This window comes from Siphateles boraxobius, unplaced genomic scaffold (assembly GCF_051911475.1).
Source record: "Siphateles boraxobius isolate OS27281-9 unplaced genomic scaffold, OSU_SipBor_1 41, whole genome shotgun sequence".
In the NCBI taxonomy this organism is placed as follows: Eukaryota; Metazoa; Chordata; class Actinopteri; order Cypriniformes; family Leuciscidae; genus Siphateles; species Siphateles boraxobius.
Genome location: NW_027509042.1, coordinates 12,077,321 through 12,098,813, shown reverse-complemented (window position 1 = coordinate 12,098,813; position 21,493 = coordinate 12,077,321). Strand labels below are relative to the sequence as shown.

Sequence of the window (21,493 nt, the reverse complement as noted above, 5' to 3'; positions counted from 1 at the left end):
TCATACATCTTAATTGTTCTTACCTTGAAATGTTAAGTACAATACAATTTGCCAGTTCTGCTTACTTAAACCTTGAATTTCATAACTTGAGGCAATCGATTGGTAAAACACCTTTTTTCGAAGGTTTGATTGTGTTTGTGGGGTGCACTGTAACGTGTTCATGCTTCATTTGTAACTTTACAGATGTTGTTTATGCTCAAACAGCAACATTACACACTAAATAAAGTTAGAAAAGTGAAATAATATTCAACCACCCCTTTAAATGTTTTGAGTTTTGCCAACGTATTCGGGTTTACAGTGCAGATCGTTTGTTAACCTTGGTGTGTTTGTGTGTGTGTGTGTGTGTGTACCAATGTAGCCCCCATCACTGAGTAAGTCTCTCTCAGTTAAATGTATGTTAATGAGAGAGAGAGAGAGAGAGAGAGAGAGAGAGAGAGAGAGCGCACAGGCATGATATGAATAGCCTAGCAAATTTGGGGAGGGCCCATTCACTGGACCTTTTCAGGGGCCCAGTCATTTCTGTGGGCGGGCCTGTATATGAGGTAAAAAAGGTTGAATCACTGCTTTATTGCTTGTTTGGCATTTAATAACATATGGTACCATATTCAAATTTATAAAACTTTGTCATGATTCTTAAATTGCATTGCCATTAAAATAATTATTTTTAATTTTCATGTACATCACACTATATTTTAATAATGAAACATTGCAGATGTTTAGCTTCTTGCTGTAGTTGAAGTTAAATTAAAAATGATCTTGTTATTTAACATAATTTAGTTTTTCTCAAATTAGCTTGATATCAAACAATTGGTGGGCCCCCTACAGTACTGCCATAGACCTCTGAGATCAAGGAGCCTACAAGTAGTAAACTCTAGTGCTAATATGTCTGGCTGCTATCTGCTGCCCTTAGTAATACATTTTTCATTCCCTCTGTAAGGCAGTGAGCTGAATGCTAATGCTGCAAGCGATATTGTGTTCTCAGTTGGAATAATCTATCTTGCTGCCTGTAATCAAAATAAAAACCTCTAGTTATGCCTAGGAACTTGTATCCTGTCTTAGCATGGATTCTCCAGAACTGTGTTGCATAACAGGCTTTTAACAACTTTTGTTAGTCTTAATTTCTTTTGTGTGGCTGCTATTAGCATTTAGATGAATGATTGCTTTCAACCTGCAGAATTTAATCAGCCATATGTTTTACTTTGGATGCTATTAAAAGTTAGCCTAGATGTAGTGTTTAATTTCTATGTAACTAGCGGGATCAAGTGGGACTGCAGAAATAATGCTAGTTTTAAACAGGTTTCAAACTGATTAATTTGACCACTAAACAGCTAGTCCCGCCCCAAACACATGAACTTTTTGGTTGAGCCAGAAGTTGTCTCTGACAGCTCAAACAAACAGAGCACCACAGTGTCTAAACTACTGTTTTTATACTGTTTTCGTTTTGTGCAGTATAACCTATATGACACTGCATGAGCCCAGCCTGGGGTCTGGAGAGGAATCATGGGAGGCGAACTCTGCTGAATTGGAGAGGAGGTGCAGGCTGGGCAGTGAGGTGACCAGTCTTTCCCACATCACATCCATGGAGAAATGTGAACATTACTTCAAACTATCATCCCCCATCAGGTATGGCATACATACACTACCACTCAAAAGTTTGGGGTCAGTAAGATTTTTTTTTTTTTTTTTTGGAAAAGAATTAATCGTTTTATTCAGCAAGGACGCATTACATTGATCAAAAGTGACATGCTACTATTTCTACTATTGGTGTTATTATGAACTTTTGATTCATATTCCTATTCATTTTCTAATCAAAGAATCCTGACAGAAATGTATTACAGTTTCCTCAAAAATATTAACTGTTTTCAGCATTAATGAAATAAGAAATGTTTCTTAAGGCCAATTCACACCGCACAGACAAACGCCAACAAACAAGTTGGCAGTTGGATTTAGAATTTTATGAAAAATAACTGTCATGTTCACACTGCCCCAACAGACACCAACAAACACTGATAGAACATGGTCAGTCGGGTGAAAACAAACTCTGACCAACGCCAACAGACGCCAAGAGGGGTAACACACTGATCTAACAAAACCCAACAAACGTGCCTGTCTGTGTGGTGTGAAAGGGCTTTTAAGGACCAAATCAGCATTTTACAATGATTTCTGAGGATCATGTGACCCTAAATACTGGAGAAATGGCTGCTAAAAATTCTGCTTTCCCATCACAGGAATACATTAAATTTCAAAACATATTAATTGAAAATAGTTCTTTAGTTAACAAAGCTGAGTGGGATAAGGCAGTGAATGTTAAATGGTTGTGCAAAGCTCTTTACTGTAGCATTTTAATTCAAAATCCCCTCTGAAAACAACTGTCTGGGACATTAACTGTGTTTCTGTTGCAAAGTAGATGTCATAACAAATGCCTACATTTGCTTTTACAGATATTGCTTAAGGACAGCAACAATCTTCACCATCTTCATCATTGTTGTTCTCTGTTCAGTAAGTTGTACAGACCTGATCATAGTTTTCTCTTCTTATGTAGAATACTATGCACTTATGATTCTATTACTTGCATAGCTCGATTTTATTTGTCTGTCTTTGTGACAATAACTATATTTATTTGGATCATCAGCTGTTTTTCAGCATGTATCCTGACAGGGAGAGCCCCTGGAGGATGCTGGCAGTCTCATCTACTGAGAGCTTCTGTATCCTCGCCATTTGTGTACTTTAGAGAATCTGCATTGTATGGGTTTGCTTTGACTTGATAAATAACAATCATTAATGCACAAGTCAAATATTGTGATGATGCGTGCCACTGCGCTAACTCCTCAGACCCTGCAGGGATTTTATATTTGGTTCGGAGATTGCACTGAAGGGCTGTTCTAATTCATTTCCGTTTCTGTGACAATCTCACCATCTGCTATTTACAGCGGCCTGTGTCATGGTAACAGTCTTGCCTATGACTTCGTGCATAAGAACAGATCTGCCTGATACTTGCGGCAATCTGTGAGTCCTGCAGAGCTGTAGAGATGAATGTGAAGAGTGAACAATGCACTGAAGTGCTGCAAAGTACCTTCTGCTGGTGGGAGGGGATTGTCTGTCCGAAATGAAACGATGGCCAGCTGACATCTGTTTGCGATGCTCTTCCAAAACACTCAGGTTAACGCTTGATGGATGTTTTGTGTTGTGCATTTTCATTTATATCCCTAGTCCATGGAAGTTTTCCTTAACCTAACTGATCACTGTAGCCATGAATCTTACTGATTTTCGTGATAACTCCCTGCTGAAGCTGCAGGTTGGTGGTCCGTTTTTGGGAGAGATAGAGGCAGTACAAGAGGCCCAGGAGTATATTTCGATCCAAGTGGAGCAGACTGAAGAGGCAGGGCCTCGCCGGAGAAGAGCTCAGCAGGTTAGAGTTGTTTCAACACAGCCGACAGGAACAATTAGACGCTTTATACCAGCAGAATAAAATCATATTAAAATAGACTCAATGTCAACCAGCCAGTGTCAATAATTCTTTCTTCCTTTTGAACAATATATCTATTGGTAAATCAATTTAGACCCATAAAAAAATGTTTTATGAAACATTTAGCTTTAAGGGAGGGGTAGGCAAGTTCGGTCCTAGAGAGCCGCTGTCCTGCAGAGTTTGGCTCCAACACTGAAAAAAAAAACTCACCTGCCTATAGCCTTAGTAATCCTGAAAACATTGATTAGCTTGTTCAGGTGTGTTTGATTAGGGTTGGAACCAAATTCTGCAGGAAAGCGGCTCTCTAGGACCGAACTTGCCTACCCCTGCTTTAAGCTGTATTTATACTGTAGTTTGGAATTTGTTTTATGTTTTTGAAAGAAGTCTCTTATGCTCACCGAGGCTGCATTGACTTGAAAAATACAAGTAAAAACAGTAAAAATACAATACTGTTTTCTATTTTATTGTGTTTTAAAATGTCATTTATTCCTGTGGTGAAAGCTTAATTTCAGCAGCCATTACTTCAGTCTACAGTGTCACATGATCCTTTAGAAATCATTCTAATATACATATATAGACTTCAATACTATAATTTGGTGCTCTATGAACATTTCATATTATTATCAATTTTGAAACGGTTGTGTTGATTAATATTTTTGTGGAAGCAGTGATCATTTTTTTTCAGGATTCTTTAATGAATAGAAATATCACATAATGATATCATATAATATAAAATTATATATATACAAAATTTTTATATTATTATTTTCATGTAGAGGCGTTTATACATTTTAATGTGTCACTTATTAGTATCCAAATACGTTTGGAGGCTTCTTTATGTGAAATATTTTCTATTTTCAAATATTTTCTTCTCTCAAATAGTCTAGCCTAATAGCCTAAACATTCACATTATAAACGGTAAGAATTTTTCCAATAGGTGCTTTATAACTGGACTATTCCATTGCATTCCCAACGAAGTGACCAAATTCTGAGAACAAGGACATTTGAAATGGTTAGCAGGTACGATTCCACATTCCTCATCACATAAGATCTTGACAATTCCACTAGTAAACTGGAGAATCCAGGACCAGATGCAAAGACATTTGATGTTATACAATGCACATTATTGCATCTGCTGGATATTGAAAATGTATAATTATCTTGTCATACAACTGTTAGATTTTAAGTTAATCAGATTTTAAATTGTGCATATAGTTGGGTTAATGTGATAATGTGGGTTTTGCAGTAGTTCCTGTCATGGAATGTGCTTTAATGTGTCTCCACATCTGTAAACTGTCTTTCTCTTCCCCTCAAGCGCTCCTATTCTGATCAGTGTGCAGGCCTTTCTGTTAGACAGTCAGGTGGTCCCTCTGTCCATGACTCACCAGTCGCTCTATGTAACCGTGGAAACACAGGTGCTTATCGCTGGATTGATCCTGGCAGGAGTCTATGTGCTCATCATCTTTGAGGTAAAATATGTGGAATCGGCATGAAGACATTATTTTTCACACTAGAAGATAATCCATTCAATGGTCTTTCATGACTCATCCCATATTTCATCCCCTTAAACAAGCTCATCTCGGCTGTTAAGCCACATTGACTCCAGAGTCGACTGAGATGTTTATGTACATGTCTGTAGTCTTTTGTAACTTCTCAGTAAAAGTAGATGTCATGGTAGGTAAAAGTTGTGCCTTCAGATCCAGCACTGTACTGAAATTAGCAGTGGCTATTCAAAAACTCACGTTTTTATTTGTACTGCTGTTGAGCACTAGAGGTCACTGGGCTCTACTAAAGTTAACAGGAAGAGGTTTCTACTGGCCCACACAAACTGATTCCACAGAAGTTTGTTGGATTTTTGGAATATCTGAAACCAAATTATGACACACACGTGGAATCGAAAAGTGGATTTGCTGCTCATATTTTTTATTGCAACATCAAATTGAATTGGTCCAAATGTCAGAAACCAATTTTTATTATTTATTTTAACTTAAAAAATACATAGTTTTAAGCTTTTGTAACATTTAAAGAGGCGACAAGTTATGAGGTAAAGTAGAGAATTCTGAATTATTTTTAGGTCACTAATTGGTCAAGTAAGACATGATCCTGAATCAACATGTTTTGTTCATCCTGGAACAACATTCTTGTCTGAAAATGATAACTTATACCTAAAATCAGAGGGAAATAATATGTGAATAACACTGATTTAGAAGCACCTAACCCTGGTTGTAAGCCTAATCTTGACATAAACTGTAAACTTAAACATAAACTCCCTCAAATCTGACTGGTTGATTGGAACGTTTTTCTAGGATTATTAACCAAGACGTTTTACTTGGTGAAATGAACCAAATAAGCAATTCAGTTCAGTTCCTTTGTCGAAAATGTCAGATGTCCCTTGCTTCCATTGAAGCACAATAATGCATACTTCAAATCAGTCTGAACATGGATCATCCAGTTTTACACAAACTTGTGGAGTTCATGCAGCTTGAGTGCTGCTGTCAATCAGAGGGACATACTGAATACTAGGACATTCTGGCGTTCACTTAAATGCTTAATGCTTAGATAATTTAATTAGTTACAGAATTGTATAAAATAGAAGCATTTTCACTAGTGGTCTCTTTTGGACCTTATTGTAGTAGTAGAACTCAATTTTCTGGTCTCTTTCACTCATGATGCCTGAAATGGCCAGCTCTCATTTAAAATGAATAATTTCAAAAAAGGTTTTTTTTTTGGGTCACTATATATCTCTTTTTGTGTGAACGGCTCTTAAGGGATATAGATTATTACAAAGCCTCACAGCAAAACACTCCTCCACATTTTTAACTTCCTCTTCTCCCTGTAGTGCACACTTTTTAGAGTTTGTGAGAAAGCTCCGTTTTAGTGTGGCTCCAGGGGGACATGAGGGCAGAGGGGACCTCCCTTCTTAATTACATTTATTTCTTCAGGAGGGACAACATGGTGTGTGTCGAAGAGTTTAATTAGGCCTTTGTGAGAGTGCTAATGGAGACGCTGGGGGCCCATGTTTCCGCTTTTACCGAAACACTACGTTAATACTAATGCTTCATAAATATGGCTACCCAGTCATCAAGGTGTTAAGAAAATATTGCTTTTAAAATGAAACTAATGAATTTCATGCTGTTTAGGTGAGTCATACTTTTATGTATTGTGCTTTTAAAACAGGTTTACTTTGGGTAACGTCTTTGAGAACAGATTACAGGTGAAGTTCATTAGATAATGACATTGTTGAAGATTATATTATATTATATTATATTATATTATATTATGTTATATTATACTGTATTATTGTCACTATCCATGTCTTGTGGTCCCTTGCTGTGTAAAGGATTTTTATGTTGAAGTTAATTTTCTGTTCCTATTGTTTCCATGTTAACTTCGTGTGTTTAGTTCGTTTTCATTTGTTGCATTGTCTACCTTGTTTCTTTTCATAGTTACCCTAATTTGTTTCCATGACTACTAATCACGTACACCTGTACCTCGTTAGCCTTTGTGTATTTATTGTGTTTCTTGTGGAGTCTTGTTCCTACATGGATGTAACATGGATGTATGGATGCAATTATTATATTATATTATATTATACTATAATTTTTGTACAACCCAATGATTGTGTTATACTTATCAGGCATGATTTGAGATCTTCAAAAGAGAGTCTTGTGTTTCAGTGGAAGTATTAGTGCAGAATTGTACATATTTCTTGTTCATTTTATGTCATAAGAGTTATTGGTTTAAAATCTTTTTTTTTTTTTACTTAGTTATTTCCAAGTTAGTATAGATTTGATTTGCATTGGAGATTCCACAGAAGTCTGTGTTCTCAGACTTTAGGATCCCATTGTAAATAAGGAAGCATTTGTTGTATTGACCCGGGCCTTTTCTTCCTATCTGCATTGCAACTTGTTGATAATCCTCAGAACTAAACTAGAATCAGCACTCTGAAAACTACTTTGATTAAAAGGGCTCAGATGGAGAGTTTCATCAGCAGCTCTGATAGCTAAAACTCATTTGCCTCAAGAGAGGGCAAAACCTGAAATCTGAGATATATAATAGTATAATGTGCTTATAAATATTAATATGCCTTAAAAGATCCATGAATAATGTATTTTTACAATCTAATTGCAGATATCTTGTAAACATTTTAATAATGGCTGATAGATTATTCCTAAATTACACTAGACCAGCAGTTTCTCAGTAAATGGGGGGCTTTGGGTATAAAACTAACATTACATCTCACACAGGCACATTTTGACATTTAATTTAGCCATAAACTGTTTCTTGGCCTATAATTAAGAGTAATTGGTTTAAATCACAAAACAGAGAAGCATTAGTCTCAGAGGATATTTTCTTATGCAAAGCAACACAATGCATATCCATGTTGCTGATTAATTCTGCTCAGAAAGCAGTGTTCAACAATTTATCTTAATGACCGGTTTTAGACTTACAATCACAACATTGCACAAAGTGTTCCTCCCCCTCAGGGAAGTTGTCGGACTGACACAGATTACTTGCTCCTTCGAGACTGGAGTCATTAGCTGTTAGCCTGCATGTTATGTACTCATCGTCCTTCTTTCGCTCTTCTAGCTGATTACACAGTCTTGTAATGACTGCTCCATCTTGCCATATGACACCGAAAGAGGTGCATCAGACACAGCTTGATTCAGGTGTCCCAGTCAAGTGCTCTCACCAAGAAGGCAGATGCTGTTATCTGACAATACACTTTAAGGCGGCGCTTTTAGTCCAGAGGGTGATTGAAGAGCAGAAAATCAGAAGATGCTGTCGCCTGACACATCGTTGTGGATCGGAATTTATCGTTTGATAAGAGTGCACAACAGGGTCATATTGCATTTAATGTAAGAAATGAGGTGGATCAAACAGCAAAAGAACATAAATGGAGTGTGGGGAAGAGGGTTATTTGGCATTTTGAATCAGCAAATTTTTTTGGCTGTCCAAAGTCTTGTGTATTACATATTTAATAGTGTTTGCCAAGGCAGGTATCTTTATTACGCTTGCAGATGTGGAGGGTTAGGGATTTGAACAAACACCTAATCTCAAGTACTACAATTTTGTGCTATGGGTGAGAATGATACCTCATATCATGCAGCTTGTTTAGATGAGTTGTGCTATTACTTGTCTAAGCAATCAGGCATGATTTTTGCCTGGCGGGTGATAACATTGCAAGAAAACAACTTATATTGAAGGAGCACATAATTGAGAGACTTTGAGGAGAAATCTTTGAACATCCTAGCAAACATAACATGCTTAAAAGCAACCACTCTAGCATTGTGGTTAGGCTAGCACAAATCAATGTTTTGGTACATTGTGGCTATTAGTATATGACCAATATAGCAAAAAAAAAAAAAAAAGCTGTTGAGTTATTAATGTGCTGATTTTTTCCCCCTCTGCCTTGTTTATTTTGTTCTGTTTTCCGTGTTCCCAGATTGTCCACCGCACTCTGGCTGCAATGTTAGGATCTCTGGCCGCTCTGACAGCGCTGGCTTTCATTGGAGATGTAAGTTTGGTTTTATAGAATGTTATTTATTCCATTCTGATGAAGATTGCTTACAATGTGCTAAGAGTTGGACAGACAGACAGACAGACAGACAGACAGACAGACAGACAAACAGACAAATGAAGTAAATCAGACTGGGCCATTTCACATAAATGGCATATCGGTAATTGCACTGATTTACTCTATTGTGAAGCGTAAGATCTACGAGATCTACGAATTAGTTATTGTATTAGAAATTGGAGATAATTTGAACGCAAGTGAAATTACTCGGTGCACTTCTGTCCGTTTGGAGTGCCATTTAAAATACCCAGAGCTCTGTAGTCTCAAATGTTTTTTTTTTTTACTATTAACTTTAAACTTGATTGGTAAATACGCCAGTAATCATCAGAATACAGTATGTAGTCCACTGCAAAAAAATTTAAATAAATGAATACACTTCATTTGACTAAATGTGTATTATTATTTAAATATATATATATATATGACTAAACTTCAACTTTTAAGGCAGCACAAACACGTACATTTTTAAGTTAATATATATATACATACATACCTGTATATGTGCATTGTTGTTTCAACTTTAAAAAGTGTTTGTGCTGCCTTCAAATTTTAAGTTTAGTCAACTTGAATATTTTTGTTATTGCAAGTTAAATTCGGAAAAGTCATTCTAATGCAAAATTTTAAGTTGTGATAGCTAATTGCAACAAGATTTTTTTTATCTTTAATTGAAGCAATTATTTCAACAATTCACTGTAAGTCTAGAATGTTAAAATGCTCCTCTGTATCTATTCCATTGTCTCTTTACTGTAGAGGCCGAGTCTGATGACTGTTGTGGAATGGATTGACTATGAGACACTTGCCTTTCTGTTTGGAATGGTAAGTCTAATTCTAACAGGTCAATAGGAGCTCCCTTGCAGCTTTTTAACTCAATCATCCTGAGTAGCAGGGTTCCGACAGAATGAATTAAATATAAAGTCACAGAAGGGCTTTTTCAAATGAAAAAAGGTAAAATGTATTTATTAATGGTGCTTGCTATTTTATCACTATTACTGTTGTTAATCAAACTTGCATTAAAGTTCGGCATGTAAATTAGTGCACCATTTCTGCTATGAACATGAATGATAACTCAAAGGGTTACCCCACACCATTAGAACCTGGAAAGATGTCCTGCTAAGTGCTTGACAGGCTGATAAGCCCCTAATCCAAATCCAAACCCTAACCTGAACCCATATCAGCCTCTCAAGCTGCTCAATCTGACAGGCACTTAGTGGGGCACCCACTTACTTACTTACTTACTTTGCAGCAGCAGAGCACAAGGTTGATTTTAGAACATATGAAATATTTGGTATGGCTGGTTGTTTGCATATGACATTAGTCCATATTTTACCTGGTAGTGCAACAAAATATGACCAAAAAAATACGAATACACATTAAAAACACACAGCCTCTCTAATATTATTGCTAAAGTGCCACCCTTTTCAAGATCTCTTTTTGCTCAGCTGCTGTCTCCATGGAAACAAATACGTTCAATCAGCCCTCATCCAGAAGACTACATGTAGGAGTATGTGAGGAAAGGCATAAAAGAAAATCAGAGACTGATGATAGAAAATGAATCACAGCATCTGTCAATTTTAAAGAGTGACTATGACACGTGAGCTTTAATAAACTCAGAAATATTAATGTTTCTCTTTATTATTGATTTTCTGTTTTTGAAGGATGTCTGTTTCTGTATCTGATGCGGCAAAAAAAAAAATCAGAGAAGGATATATGTGGCATGAAATTGAGTGAGAGACCGTGCGTGTGGTATTTGAGACATAATGTGATTTTTATAGCAACACATGTGGCAGTAAGCACTAAAAATAGAAAGCAAGTCTCATAACTCTTTCTATTTACTTACAGATGATACTGGTGGCTATATTCTCCGAGACTGGTTTCTTTGATTACTGTGCAGTCAAGGTGAGTTTTCTGAATCTTTATGTTGCAAATGCTTGTTTGTGATTTATTTTGCAAACGTCTGCTTAAGCAAGATACAATTTCTTGGTTATGTCATCATATTCTCTGAAAATTTGGCCACTCAATCTATCCCACCCACCTTAAATCTAATATTATATATTACATTTTATAATATTTATGTAAATTACAGTATATACATACAGATACAAATAACCGTAACAGTATATAATAAGGTTTCATTAGTTAACGTTAGATAACGATACTCGGTTACAAACGTAACCTCGGTTCTCTCTAGAGAGGGAACGAGTATTGCGTAAGTTTAGCTTACGCTACGGGAAAGATTAATCTTCTCGAGATATTGAAGCCAAAAAATTATCCTTAATTTTGTATTCATTGTCAACGAAGTGCAGCAGCTAGCAGACCTAGAGCAGGCCATCTCGCGTGCTCATTGGCTGCCCTGCGGGCAACTGCTACAGCCTACCAGTGAGCCCGGCGTGACGTCACGCCCAATGAAGGGCGCCCGCGCCTTCATAGCGTCACAGCCCGCCAGAATGGGCGTTGCTTAGCGTATAAAAGTAGGGGCTGTAGGCTGAATTCCCTGGCTTTTCGTCGACTGAAGCGAAGTCGCTCGTGGCAGGAGCACGGCCGGTTACGCAATACTCGTTCCCTCTGTAGAGAGAACCGAGGTTACGTTAGTAACCGAGTATCGTTCTCTTACGAGAGGTTCTCTCGTATTGCGTAAGTTTCGTAAGTTTAGCTTACGCTACGGGAACACTTTGTCAACGCCGTGCGCACCAAACATCCACCATGAGACCCCGAACTTTCAGGGGAACCCCATAAGTGAAAAAAAAAAAATAAGGTGGCCAGCCACGCGGGCCATCACTTGTACATAAGCACACATAGGGAATACAGAGCAGCGCGCCGGTCTGTATAGGCACATGGCACATACCCTACTAGTGCAGCTCAACCAGGAGAGCTGAGTCACGTGAGAGTGATCTAAGCAGGACGATCTGGGCAGAATACACCTCTCCTTCAAACTGACAAAAGTGTAGCCTGCAAGGCAGGAACTTCTAGGTTATAAAACCTGACAAAGGTAGACGGAGAGCTCCAGCCCGCCACTACACATATGTCATGGATAGAAATCCCACTGGACCACGCCCACGACGAGGCCATGCCTCTCGTGGAATGAGCCCTTATGCCCAGAGGGCATTGCAGACCTTTTGACGCGTAAGCAGCTGCTATAGCGTCCACTATCCATCTGGACAGGCTCTGTTTCAAGGAGGCGAGACCCTTGCTGTTTTGAACGCCTGAAGGAGGTAATGTAAAATCTCAGCGCCCTGTCAGGGCAGAGGAGATTCACCTCACGTTCGGTGTCAGATGCTGGCAGAACTGACAGCGAAATAACTTGCACTCTGAAAGGGGTGCCCTTTACTTTAGGAACATTGCCATGTCTAGGTCTGAGGATGACTTTAGAGTCATTCGGCCCGAACTCAAGAACGATGCGCTGACAGACAGCGTATGCAGGTCACCCACACGTTTTACTGACGACAGTGCAGTCAGAAAGATGGTTTTCAGTGATAGATATTTCAAGACCTCTGTCCAGACCTCTGTCGGTGCACCATCCGGAGAACAGCGACCATTTAGACGCGTAGAGCCTTCTCGTGGAAGGAGCTCTAGACTGCGTGATCGTGTTCATCACTCCTTCTGGCAGGGCAACGAGTACCCGTTGATCAACCATACGTGCAGAGACTAGCGCTCTGGATGGGGATGCCAGATCGCGCTGCAGCCTGAGAGAGGAGATCTGCCCTCACCGGAATCGGCCACGGAGCTGTAAGTGACAGCCGTGCTAGTTCCGGGAACCAAATCTGATTCTCCCAAACGCGGGGCTATGAGGAGCACCGAGTGGCGCGTTTCCCTGATTCTCTTGATCACCTGTGGTAACAGAGAGACCGGAGGGAAAGACTATAGCGGGAGGCTGGGCCAAACCTGGGCCAGCGCGTCCTCGTCCTTCGAGAAGAACGTCGGGCATTGAGCGTTGTCTTTTGACGCAAATAGGTCGACTTCCGCTCTGCCGAATAGGCGCCACAGCTTCTGGACCGTTTGGGGGTGCAGGGACCATTCCCCTGGGGAACATTGTCCCTGGACAGTTTGTCTGGGCCGTCGTTCAAATGGCCAGGCACATGCGCCGCCCTCAGCGAACGCAGGTGCATCTGAGACCAAATAAGGAGGCGTTCCGTCAGATTGCAGAGATTTCTGGATCTGACACCGCCCTGACGGTTTACATAGGATACCACATTTTGGTCCTGTATGAACGGGAGGAAGCGCTTCAGCGCGTTCTCGACCGCTATCATTTCCAGACAGTTTATGTGAAAACACTTCTCTTGGTCTGACCACTGGCCGAAGACCGGTCTGCCCTCGAACAGCGCGCCCCAACCCGAGTTGGATGCGTCTATTGAAATGACTTTCCGATAAGAGATGGTTCCCTTAATCACTCCCTGCTGGTACCTTTCGGCTACTAACCAGGGCTGCAGAGCCGCTATGCAGGTCTGAGTCACTCTGATTTTCTGGCCGCCAGAAACCCAGGCTCGGCGGGACGCGCAAGCATTCAACCAGCGTTGGAGCGGGCGCATGCGCAGTAGGCCCAGCTGAAGCACCACTGCAGCTGATGCCATACAGCCCAACATCCTTTGAAATGTTTTCAAAGGGAGAAAGCTGCCCTTCTGGAAAGATGCGGCTAGGTGGCGAACACAGCGCGCACGCTGTGTCGATAAACGAGCCGTCATGGTCACCGAGTCCAGGTCTATTCCTAAAAAGGAAATTGACTGGCTGGGCAGTAATGAGCTCTTGGTCCAGTTGACCGTGAGACCCAAGCTTTCCAAATGACCGAGAAGCACTGTTCTGTGAGATAGCATTTCTGTCTCTGACTGTGCCAATATCAGCCAATCGTCCAGATCGTTCATTATTCGCAGCCCCTGACTTCTCAGGGGTCGCGAGCGCCGCGTCCATGCACTTTGTAAATGTACGGGGTGCTAGGGACAGGCCGAACGGCAGGACGGTGTATTGATATACCTGACCGTCGAAGGGGAATCTCAAAAATTGCCTGTGACGGGGTATTATCTGACTCTGAAAATGGGCATCCTTCAGATCTAGAGAAATAAACCAGTCCCTCGGGCGAACGTGCGCAAGGATTTTCCTGGTCGTAAGCATTTTGAACGGTCTTTTCGCAAGCACTTTGTTCAAATGTCTCAGATCTAGGATAGGTCTGAAGGCTCCGTCCTTCTTGGGTATGAGAAAATATTGGCTGTAAAAACCTGACTCGCTCAGAGAAGGCGGTACCTTTTCTATAGCCCCTTTGCACAGCAGCTTTGCTATTTCTGCGTGAAGTAGGTGTGCTACTTCCGCATTCACTCTCGTTGCGGTCCGGGCTTGAAAGCGCGGGGGACGGCGAATGAATTGAAGTGTATAGCGCTGCTTTATTGTGCTCAGCACCCAATCTGAAATCCCTGGGATAGTTTCCCACGCAGCTATGTGAGTCGCTAGGGGGCGAAAGGCCTCCGGGTTCAGATCGGCGCCATTTGCGGGCTTGTGAAACTGAACCGGAGCCGAAAGCGCGGCGCGCGCGGTCTCGGTTCTGGGCAATGGCTGCTCGCTGAAAGCCGAAACCGGCTGATTTATGTGAGATGTCCCAATCATAAGGGATGGGGAACATTCTTTTTTCACTTTTTGACGCGCGAGCAGCGTCCCGGGTGGAAAAGCTTCCTGTAAGCGTGAGCGCGTGTGCGCGGGCACGAGACTTACAAGTGTATTTGACACCCCGATCATAATGGATGGGGAGCGTCTTATTAATGCCCTGCGTTTTGTGATAACACTTAAACGCGCGGGCGGAGCCCGGGGGGAGGTTTGTGTTAGCAAGCGTGAACGCTCTCTGGCGGGCACGAGACTTACATTCATAACCTGCTTTTTTGATCGTGTAACAGAGCGGGCAGATAGTGGGCACAGACCTGTGGACACATTTCTTACATTCAACACTCGAGCGGCTTTTCTGCGCTTTATGAGAGTGTGCTCTGTGAGTGACACGAGATTCGAAGTGCTTGTGTGTAGGGGTGAACACTGGGGCATGGGCACTTTCACTACACTTAAAACACAGACGGACCAGACATTATACTCTTTTTGAGATTTCTCTGGGTCGCTGTGAAAACGGCGTTTGTGTGCAGGCGAGAGGGTGAACAAACCGGCTCATTGGCTGCTAAATGAACCACTGCAGTAGCCTGTTTGAAGGGGACTGACAGGGAAATAAACTTTGACGGCGGTCCGGCCGCAGCGGGACACGCGCGTCTTTTCTCTCTCTTTGTTAGGAGGCCTTCGCGTGCTCAGACTTCAGCGTGATCTTCTACCGAGGCCCTCTGGGGGGCGGCGGTCTGTGACGGCTGTCTGAGCGCGACCTAGGGCAGCCGCCCTGACGTCGCTGCGAAGGCTGAGGCTGTGCTGGGCGCTGGCTCGCACAGGAGGCTGGCTTTGTCTCTCGCGAGAGCGGCCTGTAGCGGAGCTCGAGCGTCACGGCAGGAAGAGGTTCATGGCCTGTGTGGTCTTCTGTACCTCAGAAAAACGGTCAACGATCCCGTTCACCGCTGGGCCGAAGAGACCAGTGGGGGAGAGAGGCGCGTTCGGGAAGGTGGCTCGCTCAGATTCCCTCATATCCGCGAGCGTCAACCAGAGGTGCCTCTCTGTTACAGTCAACGCGGCCATGGCTCGTCCAATGGCTTGAGGTGCGGTTTTAGTGGCGCGGAGAGAGAGATCCGTCGCATTTCTCAGGTCTGTAACCGCAGCTGGATTTGAAGGAAACAGCCGTAGAGCCTGTTCGGCGCTGGTTCCTTCGGCAGCTACCACTCGAGCCCGAGACGGTCAACAGCCTGCGACAGCAGGCGCATCAGTTCCGCATCAGCTCCAGCGCGGGTACGGGTGGATTCCTGGATCGAAGAGGAGGCGGAGTGAAGCGACCATTCCTCACTGTCTGATGCCAGGATGGAGCAGCAGTCTCTCGCGACGTGTCCCTTGGCCTCATCCTCAGATGCGACGGCTCGTGAGGGGCACCTGCGCGTCGGTGAGGAGGGGCGGGGAAGGCGAAAGCGAGGCTCGAGGGAGGTTCTCCGGCGAGCGCGTCGCTGTGGCCACAGGTTCCGGCTGTCTCAGGGAACGGCGCTTCTTCCTGCGCGGTCCAACAGAGGGCGGAGATACTGCTGCGGTGTTGAAGGCTTCGAGTCTAGCCCGCAGGGTCGACAGCGGAAGCGCTTCACAGAGCTCGCAGCCCCTGGACGCGAGGGTGAGCTCTGCATGTTCCAGGCCCAGGCAGAGAGCGCAGTGGCGGTCTCCGCCGCTGAATCGGGGGTCTACACGAGCCGCAGGAAGCGCGAGGCATCTTTAAAAAGACACTCGCTGCTCTTTTAGAATAGGTTAGCAAGGTAAAGAATACGTCGCCGGATAGCGTAGCTTGCACGGATGGCTGAAGGTGGCTAAGACGGCCGGCTTCCTCAGCGCTGTCCTAAGCTGGTTGTTCGCTGTTCGACGGCGGCGGTGGCTTCTCTCAGATCCAGCGATGCGAAGAGCTCGCTGAAGAGATGAAAAGTCAGGGAAGTCAGCCTACAGCCAATACTTTTATACGCTAAGCCACGCCCATTCTGGCGGGCTGTGACGCTATGAAGGCGCGGGCGAGCTCTAGATGGCCTGCTCTAGGTCTGCAAGCTGCTGCACTGCGTTGACAATGAATACAAAATTAAGGATAATTTTTTGGCTTATATCTCGAGAAGATGAATCTTTCCCGTAGCGTAAGCTAAACTCTCTCGTAAGAGAACTAGTTTAGTTAGCATGAATGAACAATGAACAATATTTATACAGCATTTATTAATCTCAGTTAATGTTAGTTTCAGCATTTGTTAACATTAGTTAATGCACTGTGAACTAACATGAACAAACAATGAACTACTGTATTTTTATTAACTAACATTAACAAAGATTAGTAAATACCGTAACAAATGTATTGCTTATTGTTAGTTCATGTCAGTTAATACATTAATTACATAGTTCTAGCATGAAACTCTGAATGGTGCAGGCTGATAGGTCTTTAGCTTATTGGTAGAATTCATATCGTTATCTACTTAGCCCAGCTGATTGGTTGCTGTTGCATCAACAGCCAATGAGCTTGCTGCTCAAACATTCAAATACTTGGCATTGTTTACTGTTAACAGCTTGCAGCACGCTATCAGAACCCTTCCCCTTTCCCAGCACGACCTGTATAGATCTGCTACAGGTTAATTCTTGTATGTTACATGCGCAGCAGCAGCAGCAGCGTGTCTTACATTCTCAAAGCAATGTCTGTCAATGTATTCGGAGTAGCAAGTCTCAGTACTTGCTCGGCAGCAGCAGCAGCGTAGCAGATCTATTCCGCCAAACCAAATACATGAACATTGCCATAACTATTACCATGCCAGTCTCTATTACCATACCAATCTCCAGAGAGTTGTCATGACAGAACTAATGTTAACAAATGAGACCTTATGGTAAAGTGTTACCAAAATAACTACTAATAGTTAGTCAGCAACAAAAAGGTTGCTGCAAGTGGTCTCCTGTCTGATATGATTTTATTTCACATTATTGATATCCGTTTTTTGTTTTAGTCAATGTAATCCCATCCTGGCAAAGTAAAGAAGCAGCTGGCCTGAAAATCCCTATCATTCACTCTCAAGCAAAGTGATGAGAACCCCACAAATGCTTTATACTGTATATGAAATTTATGGGTGAATATCAAGCCTCGATAGAGATGCGAAAAGAAATCAGATGGAACAAATCTTTGTCAAATGATGCAAATGTTTATAAAGCGTGAAGATAATGGGTTAGAAGTAATGAAAGCCTAAAAATAAATCTTACGAGGAGCTTCATTGGATGGATATATCATCCCTTATTTTCAGGAATTCTCTGGACTGCTGTAAAAGTCCTGTTGTAATGTTATGGATGTGCTGGATGTGTATGGATGTTGACATTATGAGGGCACACGCTTATGTCCTCATATCCCATTCATGAATATTAACAGGGTTCTGGACAAGGGCATGTCCCACAAATTAAAACAGTGCCATAGGAACAACCCTCTTGATTGAACACCATCTCACACTTCTTCTATTAGCATGTGTAGTCATATGTGCCTGTGTTACTCTTTGGCTGTGTCTGATATCGCCTCCCATACCCTTAAATATCACACTATTTGAGGGGACAGCCATTTGTAGTGGTGACTGAAACCAAAGTGCACATTATCGAGTTTACTCATTCAATTCCACGATGCACCGCAATAACGAGCATACAACCAATGTACGCTCAACGGCTAGAGAATACCCATAATGCACTGCGAGTCGAATGCGCGTTGAATGAATTCCCGCGTCTGACCAAAAGATGGCGTCCGCAGCAGAATCATCCATCCATCCATTTTACAAACCCCTGGTCCAAAGTGGCTAATGTCACGAACACACACACTGACAGCGTAGATCCAGTTGCAGGTATTTATTAAAAGGGGTAATCCGTACTCACATCCAGTCCAGGCAAGGGTCAAATTCCAACAAAGACAGTCCAAGAATAAATGACAAAACATGAGAAAGAAGCAACAACAGGAACGGCAGTGTGGGGACATTAAACAACGAATCCGTACACATACTAACACAGACAGGGAATATATACACAGATCTAACAAGACTAACAATGAACAGCTGGGAACAATGATGACGGTGAACAGCTGAGTGCAATGAACTGATGAGTGACAGTGACAGACAGAATGCTGGGAAATGAAGTCAATAGTGAAGGACACCGTGATAACGAGGATCTCTAGTGGACACCTGGGGAACACAAACCCAACACTGTGACAGCTAAAGCATAATATCATACATTAATTGATTATTAAATTGCTGCCAGTTTGCTACATTTCAAATTATTAAAATTGACAGAAAAATTACAGAAACTATGCAATAGTTGCAACCCTTTCGGCAGACTTATTTTCATTCACTCCTTCAAGTGGACTATATTATTGGAGTAAAGTAGAGAATAGTGAATAGAGGGTGATTTCGAACACAGCACTTTTTTTTTGTCAGTTCCATTGTTTTGAGTCAGGAAGTGGTGAAATCACAGGTGTGTTACCATTTGATTAGAATGATTCCAGACAGCTTGATAATGTCTCCATAGTGACAGGCACTTAAAGTGCTGGTCTTTTTTTAAATTCTTATTATTCTTTTCTTTTCAGACTTGAACATTCTTTTAATGCTAAAGCTTGAATAAGCAAACACACTATGGATCATTGTCAGTTTTTAAGAGTGAATTCCTCATTAAAGTTCACTTTTGAACATTGTGTTCTGAGACCCCCTCAGAGGACCGTATTTCATTCTCCGTCTTTGAGACGCTGTTAAATCTGTCTCTCCTTTCCACTGGGATTTTTGTAAAACATGATTTTGTTAATGTTCATAAACAAAGGCAAGCGATTTTTTGCTTAATTTATTTCTGACCCAGTTAGTTTTCATTAATGTAAAGTAACAAGAAAATATCTAACTTGGTAAATCAATCTTTAAGGTATTCCCAACAGTGTTCTTTGTCTCCACACAGGCGTATCAGTTATCACGAGGAAGAGTGTGGCCCATGATTATCATTCTCTGTCTAATTGCGGCCGTTCTGTCAGCCTTTCTTGATAATGTGACAACTATGATGCTCTTCACCCCTGTTACAATCAGGTAATGGTCGCTCTTCCTCATGGACGTACAGAGAGTTCCTCAGGGACAGGGGCTCAAATGTAAAAAGGGGCACACACACACACACATATATATATATATATACATATAATATATATAGAAAACAAATGTATATATATATATGCTTTGCATCACAGAAATAAATTATATTTTTAAAGTAAATTAAAATAGAAAACCAGTATTTTAAATTATCTTTTTTTTCTGTATTTTTGATCAAATAAATGCAAGCTTGATGCACATAAGGGACTTCTAAAAAAAAAAAAAATAGTAATGTGTGTTCAAATGTTGGACCAGTAGTACTGTACTATTATACTATTGCTGCAAAATGATCAAAAATGTTAAAATAAAAAAGTCACCATTTCGCTTGTTGTTGTCATCCTACACTTCACAAAATAGCCCTGGGCTTCATTTAACAAACTATGATAGTTTCATCAAATGGTAAAGGGTGTATCAATATAGACTAAATACAAGTGACTTGAAAACTATACTTACCATCAATGCTACTTTTGGTGCTGGTTTTGTGCAGTGCTTTGTAGTCAATTAACATCCATTAGTTCAACGACGCAGATTCAGATCGCTTCTTAAATGTAAATTCGTCTGTCCATGTAATTTTCAAACGATTTATTTATAAATGACCAGAAAATTACTGATCCACTTCACATTGTCCAATGAAATTTGAACTTCTTGTGCCAGATGACGATTGGTCGGTGTATTATACATGACAAACAGGCTTCAATGAATTATATAATATTTTAAAATATGTGATATGTGGAATTTTAATTGAATCGACAAACAACCTTTTATTATTGAGAAAAAAAAGTAAAAAAATAGTTTGGTTTATTTTTTTCCTGCCGTCGAGCCATACTGTATACTCTCTGAAAGAACCATATTTGGCTTGAGAGCGTTGGTTCCCGAGCAGACTGTGGGATCCCTACGTTTACACTAGTGCATTTTCAGTTGAAAACGCATAACTTTTGCTACGGTTATGCCTGCCGTCCACACGCTACTTCAGAGTTCCCTTTCGAACGGTCACTTCATATTGCGTAGCTATACGCAGTGGGGAAACTCCTTTTCCTCGATTTACTGAAGCCTTTATGTAAAGCGCATTTGCAGCTGCACAGCTAGAATATGAAGTTCTGGCTCGCTCATAGGCTGCGCTTCGGCAAATGCATATCCAATGGCGCGGGCCCGCCAAGGGGGCTTGACCTCAGTCTATAATAGTCCCCGAATTTGCCATTATAGCAGATTTTACTCCTTCAGTGACAAACTTCACATCTCTGACCATTTATTGAGCCTTCGCCGTCAAACAAGCCTTCAGGCTGAGCGAGCTACTGTTCAGCAGACGACACATTTCAACCGTGTTTCTCCTGATGCGTCTCTCCTGTGGCTATCCGGCGATATCCTTTTCATTATTCATTGTATTTCTGTGTATAAACTGTACGAGCTTTGTTTCAAATGCCTCGTGTCAAGACCTGCGCCACGTGCGGATGCAAGCTGCATGAGGCGGACGAACACGCTAGCTGCATTCCATGCCTGGGGCTTCACCACGCAGAGAATGCACTGTCTGCCGGCGGATGTGCGGCCTGGGAGAGCATGCCTATCTCCGTGCTGCGAACTCGGCTAGCCCTCTCCCGTGATGGCGACGCCGCCTCTCCCGCGCTTCCCTCTCCGGCCCTACTTCAGCCGAGGAAGAAGGAACACCGCAGCCAACGGCAACCGGAGAGCATGGATGATAGTGAGCGCACGCCGGCCACGTCCCCGCGTGCCTCACTCTCTCCAGCT

At 41.9% G+C, this 21,493-nt stretch overlaps 1 protein-coding gene across 1 annotated transcript in view; it reads left to right on the top strand.

Annotated features, from left to right (window-relative positions):
- The window catches only part of oca2 (oculocutaneous albinism II), a 118,397-nt gene that overhangs the window by 21,329 nt on the left and 75,575 nt on the right, over positions 1-21,493 (top strand). The window contains exons 3-12 of the mRNA XM_077198436.1: positions 1,450-1,623; positions 2,442-2,499; positions 2,633-2,705; positions 3,249-3,409; positions 4,404-4,486; positions 4,782-4,935; positions 8,913-8,984; positions 9,795-9,860; positions 10,884-10,940; positions 19,569-19,693. Coding sequence (XP_077054551.1) covers positions 1,450-1,623; positions 2,442-2,499; positions 2,633-2,705; positions 3,249-3,409; positions 4,404-4,486; positions 4,782-4,935; positions 8,913-8,984; positions 9,795-9,860; positions 10,884-10,940; positions 19,569-19,693 — 1,023 coding nt within the window. The remainder of the gene's footprint in view (positions 1-1,449; positions 1,624-2,441; positions 2,500-2,632; positions 2,706-3,248; positions 3,410-4,403; positions 4,487-4,781; positions 4,936-8,912; positions 8,985-9,794; positions 9,861-10,883; positions 10,941-19,568; positions 19,694-21,493) is intronic.